The sequence below is a fragment of the Solanum verrucosum genome, unplaced genomic scaffold, assembly GCF_900185275.1.
Source record: "Solanum verrucosum unplaced genomic scaffold, falcon-dt-bn FXZP01000040.1, whole genome shotgun sequence".
NCBI lineage: Eukaryota > Viridiplantae > Streptophyta > Magnoliopsida > Solanales > Solanaceae > Solanum > Solanum verrucosum.
In genome coordinates, this window is record NW_026020323.1 from 1,864,802 (window position 1) to 1,872,054 (window position 7,253).

General features: G+C 31.0%; 1 protein-coding gene across 1 annotated transcript; it reads left to right on the forward strand.

Annotated features, from left to right (window-relative positions):
* Nucleotides 1-2,076: 2,076 nt before the first annotated feature.
* Nucleotides 2,077-4,404, forward strand: LOC125835426 (root phototropism protein 2). Its single transcript, XM_049514553.1, has 5 exons — nucleotides 2,077-2,201; nucleotides 2,294-2,363; nucleotides 2,471-2,848; nucleotides 2,920-3,645; nucleotides 3,754-4,404. The coding sequence occupies exons 1-5, from the start codon at nucleotides 2,140-2,142 to the stop codon at nucleotides 4,255-4,257; spliced, it is 1,740 nt and encodes a 579-aa protein (XP_049370510.1). The 5' UTR covers nucleotides 2,077-2,139; the 3' UTR covers nucleotides 4,258-4,404.
* Nucleotides 4,405-7,253: the final 2,849 nt, after the last annotated feature.

Sequence of the window (7,253 nt, forward strand, 5' to 3'; positions counted from 1 at the left end):
TTGTTAACAAAAACAAATGAATTTAGACTACATCATGCTAACTTTGTATATTGAAACATTACATACTAATAATGTATATATTAAGGGAAAAAAATTATTATATCATCAAAATTACTTCCCTCAAGTACTCGATGTTATGGAATATACCCTCTTAGGATAGAACGACTTACGTCATCAAAATAGTGGTACATCATATTCCGCTAAACTTCGAACTCTCTCAACAATAATAAATCACACAAAAAAATTTGAAATACAAGAAGAAGAAGAGTAGAAGATTAAAAAAATTGTGATGGAAAATTGAGAAGAAGCCCCTGTATTTATAGCCAACAAAGGGTAGCATGAACAAATATTTTTTGTGTCTTATCTGAAAAGTCATGACTTTTCCGAGAAGTCACAACCCTTTGAAAATGTCACAACTAATTGAAAAAATCACAACTCTTTGGAAAAGTCACAACTCATCGAAAAATCACAACCCTTTGAAAAAGACACAACTCATCGAAAAATCACAACCCTTTGAAAAAGTCACAACTCATCGAAAAATCACAACCCTTTGAAAAAAGTCACAACTTATCAGAAAAGTCATAACTCATCGAAAAAGTCAAAACCTAAGTTAGGAATATTATAGTAATTTAACATTCAAGTTAGGAGTTCATGCTTTTAAGGTTATATATATATATATATATATATATATATATATATATTGAGAATAAATTATCTACATGTGTTTATCGGAGAAATTATGTGTCTGCAGGAACAATTAAATTTTCTTGAAATGAGGGTTGTTAAAGATAATTAGGATCAATTAAATTCTTTTCTTTTTGACTTAGTCGATAAAATAAGAATAAATTTAAAAAATATTGATTATTCTAAGAAGAAGAATATGAAATCAATCAAATTATTGATTTGGCTTTGGGGCAATTAGGCCAATTGGAATGGTGTGCGGTCGAAGATTGTTGAGAGCTCGCCTCGAGCCCTCGACTAGGTGATAAACAAAGATCGAGGGGAGAAGGTTTAGTGAAAACAATATTTGTAGCCACAGATCACATACAAACATCACGATATCACCGATTTGACAAACCCCCCATGTCATATATTTATATCATGTTGTTGTTGTCTAATGGATCGAGAATTGAAATACTAACCCTGATCCAAATAGAATTAAGATAATGCTTTTATGTGTCGAAACGTATAAATCTACCTACCAAACTCGATTTTTATCCCATACAACATGCCGAAAACATTGTTGCATACATATTCGACGAAATTCACATAAGTTTAGTTTTACTATAGGTAATTTAATAATGTTCTCGTTTACTTGGTGCACTTGATCCAAGACACAAGTCAAGATCAAACAAAGAAGTGACAATAAAAGCAAAAAGATTCAAGCTAAAAAGATAAAATTGTTGTATAGTTGTTATTTGAGGGGTAGAATAGACAATGACATAAGTTTCGAAAACTACAAGACTGTGATAGGTTTTATTAGTAAAGATAAAAAAAGTTACTCTTGTTATCCAAAAAGGCAGAGTAGGTACGATATTTCTCTGTCTATAATTACTTGTCTATTTTTGAATTGACACACCTATTAAAAAAAAATGATTGTCATAGTGAATTTACCATTTTATCCCTATTCATTATGAAGTAGATAAATTAAAAATTTACAATTTTCAAAAAGTTTTACCTTTTTCAAAGTAGTTAATTGAGGATATAATAGGTAAAAAAAAATTGTCATTTCTTGATTTGTCAAAATGGACAAATAATTAGAGACAACTAAAAAAGAAAAGCTAGACAAGTAATTAGGGACAGAGGGAGGGAGTATAACAAAAAAGTGACAATAAAAGCTAAAAAGATAAAATTGTTGTATAGTTGTTGTTAATTGAGGGGTAGAATGGACAATGACATAAGTTTCGAAAACTACAAGACTATGATAGGTTTTATTAGTAAAGATAAAAAAAAGTTACTCTTGTTATCCAAAAAGGCATAGTAGATACAATATAACTTTAGATTATATTAGAAAATAGAAATAAAGAGGATGAAAAAGCCACGTCAAGATAAACCAACTTTTCTCTATATATCTTATAATAAGACCCCTAGTTTTATTATATCCACATAAAACTTTCCCTCTATGCACTAAAATCTCACATGGCTATTCCTCTCAAGAATACCAATAGACTTTCTGCTGCAATGGAAAGAACTGGCCAATGGTACTACTACTATCTCTTAATTAATCTTTTTCCTTCATGTATTCATAATATATCTGTTTTGTTTTGTGTTAACATTATAGTCCATGCTACAGGGTATTTTCACAAGAAATTCCAACTGATGTTATTGTTGAAGTAGGTGAAGCAAACTTTAATCTTCACAAGGTATGTACACATTCAAGATCTAGCTAGCTAGTACCACTGCACCAAAAATGATATTTAGCAGCAATTCCAATGACAATTAACTAATGTTGCTGTTTTTGTTATGTCAGTTCATGCTAGTAGCAAAGAGCAATTACATAAGGAAACTTATACTTGATACTAAAGAAAGTGATGTAAGTCGTATAAACTTATCGGATATTCCTGGAGGGCCAGAGATGTTTGAGAAGGCAGCTAAGTTCTGCTACGGAGTTAACTTTGAAATCACAGTACATAACGTTGCTGCTCTTCGTTGTGCTGCTGAATATCTTCAAATGACTGATAAATACTGTGACAACAATCTCGCAAGCCGAACAGAGGATTTTCTAGCTCAAGTTGCCTTGACTAGCCTTTCTGGTGCACTTGTCGTGTTAAAGTCATGTGAAAATCTTCTTCCTCTTGCACATGATCTCAATATCATTCAAAGATGTGTTGACATCGCCGGTGCTAAGGTAGTTATACATCATCTATTCTAATGTGATTAGGTGATAGACTCAACTTAATTATAATTATATCCTTGTAGGCGTGTGTGGAAGCGAATTTTCCTAGCAGATCACCACCAAATTGGTGGACGGAAGAGTTAACTATCTTAGATGTAGCTTTTTTCGAGAGAATTATTGTTGCAATGAAAGCTCGTGGGGCAAAAGCGTTAACAATAGCAAGTGCTATAATCACATATACAGAGAGATCTCTTCGTGATCTTGTACGTGACCACTCAGGAAACAACACGAGATTAATGGAACCAGAGGATTCAGATATGAGAATGCATCAACGGGAACTTCTGGAGTCGATTGTGACTCTGTTGCCTGCGGAGAAAGCAGCTTTTCCAATCAATTTCTTGTGTTGTCTCCTGCGTACAGCTATTTTCTTAAGAGCAACCAGTAGCTGCAAGAATGAATTAGAGAAAAGGATATCAGCAATACTAGAACATGTGACAGTCGACGATCTGTTAGTGTTGTCTTTTACTTATGATGGAGAAAGACTATTCGATCTTGAGAGCGTTAGGAGAATCATTTCTGGATTTATGGAGAAAGAGAAGAGTGTAGCAGTGTTTAAAGGTGGTGATTTTGGAGATGTTTGTACCACGGCAATGCAGAGAGTTGCAAAGACTGTCGATGCATATCTTGGTGAAATCGCTACTTTTGGAGATCTCAGTATATCAAAATTCAATGGAATTGCTATTTTGGTTCCTAAGGGCGCGAGAAAGGCCGATGATGATCTTTATAGAGCTGTTGATATCTACTTGAAGGTGAGATCTTTAAATATATATGTATATGAGTATCTACAAGACGTTAACAATTATATTGATTACGCCAAACACAGCAATTAATCAACATATTTTGTGCTAAAATTGCAGGCACATCCACATTTGGATGAAATTGAAAGAGAAAAAGTGTGCAGTGTGATGGATCCTCTGAAACTATCACATGAAGCAAGAGTCCATGCTTCTCAAAACAAACGTTTGCCGGTGCAAATAGTACTTCATGCTCTCTATTTCGATCAACTCAAGATAAGGAGCGGGGCAGCAGATGATACTAATAACAACATGCCTGAAGCCATGGCAACAAGGAACCAATTACAAGCCGATGTTTCCCTCGTAAAGGAAAATGAAGTTTTAAGAACAGAGTTGTTAAAGATGAAGATGTATATAGCAGATATACAGAAAACAACAACTTCTACTCAAGGAACATCAGCTAGTCATAAAGGGAGTTTGAAGAAAACAACCTTCTTTTCTTCTGTCTCCAAAACATTAGGCAAATTCAATCCCTTTAAACATGGATCAAAGGACACTTCGAATATTGTTGATGATGCTGCTCTAGATCTTACTAAGCCTAGGAGGAGAAGATTTTCCATATCTTAATTAAGTTATTCACATGATTTCGTTTAATTTTAGTTTATGTTGTGTGAGAAAACTATGATTTATTTTGTACTGTAAATGATTGATTGATTGATTCTGTTGTTTGATTATATTGTTATTATGTTAATATGTTCATGTATCACACTTGATCAAGATTGATTTCATCCTTTAATTGCCTTCCTCTACTTGTTCATGTATGTTTGTCTTTTCAACAATTTTTTCTTCAAACTGGTCCACTACTTTTATTGTCAATCAAGAATTTGTGGTTTATATCACGATGTTATAAATAGAGGAGGGGACAATTCTTTTAATGCTGGATATGGATATATTAGACTTGGACTATGACTTAAATCAACCAAATTGCCAAAAAAAAGAAGAAGCTTTGTTTGCTCATATCTTTTGGTATAAATTGTGAAATGAAAATATTGAACTTCTAAATTGAAGTTTCTTTAAAAGAATTTTGAGTGTCTTGTGAATCTGATAGAATTAAAAAAACAAGTCACATAAGTGAGGTTCCAAGTTTGTTGCCTTCTCCCATCTATGGTGGATCCAAAATTTGGAAGCTCAGGGCGGCACACTGTTTTGGATAGTAACATATAAAATATTTTACGCAAGTGGTGGGATTATTCATGGAGAACGTATAATTGTTATTTATCAGCATGATTTTGTATTAGATACACTCTTGTCTACTTGGTGTAGTTAAATTTTTTGTCATAAGAGGTCAAATGTTCTAATCTAGATAGCCATAACTTTACAACTTTTTTAATGCAATAGTGCAAAATTCATAAAGCAATAATATTAAGGGAAAACTACACTTACTAGACAAAAATAATAATAATTACATTCATAGCCCGAGTTTTTGGCCAAAATCATTCTTAAACTATACCCGAAACTTAAACTACATCTTTAAAGTATCATTTTTAGCAGAAAACATCCTTCAAGTATTTAAAGTGAGCAATTTTCATCCTTCTACTTGAATTTATCATAAAACTAATAGATCCCACAAAAATCAAGTCATCCCTTTGTAATTATTATTCTTAGATACGCCAAAAATACTATTGTGAACTTTTTCTGTAATTGAGTTTAGCATTATGCAAAATCTTTTAATTTGACAGTTTTTTTTTCATTTATTTTTCATGTAATTTGATATTAAAAATATTATTAGTTGAAATATGTTTCTTCTCAATTTAATATGCTAGAAGCGGCTTTTGTTGGAGATTTCCGCTTCTAATAATGTAGAATGAAACTCAAATGTGAGACATAATCAATATTTTGGTCACTTCAATATCAGATTGGCCCAAAAATTTATTGATCTAAACACAATTTGGCTTTGAAAAAGGTAAAGATAATTAAGTTCCAGCTTCTTTTAGTTACTAAATGAGAAAAAAAGCAAATCATGTATCATCACACCTTCCAAACAATTTTTGTTTCAGTAAGCAATGGTGGCTAAGATTTTAATATTTTTTTTCAGGAACTTCTTATAGCATGTAATGAAATTATGGAAGAAAACTTTTGTTAATAGTCACGTGAACTACTCATGTTTTTGTAGGATCCCTTAGTTTTTTGAAGATATCTAACAGAAGGATGAAAATGGTTAACTTTCAAATATTTAAAGGATGTTTTTTTGCCAAAAAAAGATATTTTAAGGATGTAATTTAAGTTTGGGGTATAGTTTAAGGATGTTTTTGGCCAAAAACTCTTCATAGCCCACTCTTAAATAACTTGGGCAAACTACATAAATCCCCCTAGTTTAGGTCCTAATTACTAAGATTCTCGATAGTTTTAAATATTACTTCCTCTACCATATTTCATAATTAGGATATACGAGTTGAAATCTGTGAGATCCATGTATCTGCCGAATTTTAAAATTGAGATACATATTTTATTTGCTTAAATTAATTGGTTATAACTGATTTCCTTAATTAGAGAAGTAATTGAGGATTTTCAGATTACATGGACAATTGATTTTGAAAATTTAAATTAATCAAATCTCTTAATATAAGGCGGAAATCAAGGAGTGTATTTATGTTTTATTAATTTCATTTTATTATTCTTTGAAATAATAAATTCATTAATATTATTAATAAACACACAAAAAAAACATGTATATCTTAGTCATGTAATTTGATTAATTTCATTTTATTACTCTCAAAATAATAAACCCATTAATTTGATGTATCTATTATCAATATATGATGTATCCAACAAACTAAACAATTAGATGCATGATCATCATACATGTATATCCATATGTATCATAGAAGTATCTAGATTTATTTAGTGTATTTGTTATATGTTTCTAGTATTAATTTCATGTATCTATTTATTTGATCTAATTTTAATTTCATGTATCTTTTATTAATTTGATGTATCCAACATTGTTGCATCTAATGGTGTGTTTGTTCTGTTAATTAAAATTTGACGTTATTCTTCCATCTTGATTGGGTCGTTCCTATACTTATATCTATTTTCGGCTTGAATTTTGATGGATGAAGAGTCAGTCCCTACAATGAGAAGTTCATGAGTAAAAATAAACAAATAAAAGTTGTCTGATTTAGTATAATATTGTTAATGTGTAGCACTTTTAACAAGAATCATTCGATTTTGAGAATGATCAACCATTAAAGTGTTTGAGAAACAAAAAAATCAAAAAATATAAAACCTAACTTGTTAAACTTTTTAAAATTGAACTTAAGAACATTATGAATATTAACTCAGATACAAAACCAAGATACATGAGAATAATAAAACAATAGAAACAAACCTATGTGTAAAATATTGATGTGAACATGCATACATGTATTGAGAGAATGAAGAAATAAAGAGGGAGAAGATGAAGAAAGAAAGTGGGATGCTGGACATGGAGGTGGGGAACAATATCGGCAGATGGGAATAGAAAAAGTTTAACTTGTTAATGGACCATTAATTAAGGAGTTTAAATTTAAGATAATTATCCAATACTATATTTAAGGAATTTGTGTATCTGATTAAATCTTTTA

Excerpts from the sequence above, each read along its gene's own strand:
- LOC125835426 (XM_049514553.1), top strand. The coding sequence starts at position 2,140 with ATGGCTATTCCTCTCAAGAATACCAATAGACTTTCTGCTGCAATGGAA. Across the intron at positions 2,202-2,293 it reads ATGGAAAGAACTGGCCAATG|GGTATTTTCACAAGAAATTC; the intron begins GTACTACTACTA and ends TCCATGCTACAG. Across the intron at positions 3,646-3,753 it reads CTGTTGATATCTACTTGAAG|GCACATCCACATTTGGATGA; the intron begins GTGAGATCTTTA and ends CTAAAATTGCAG.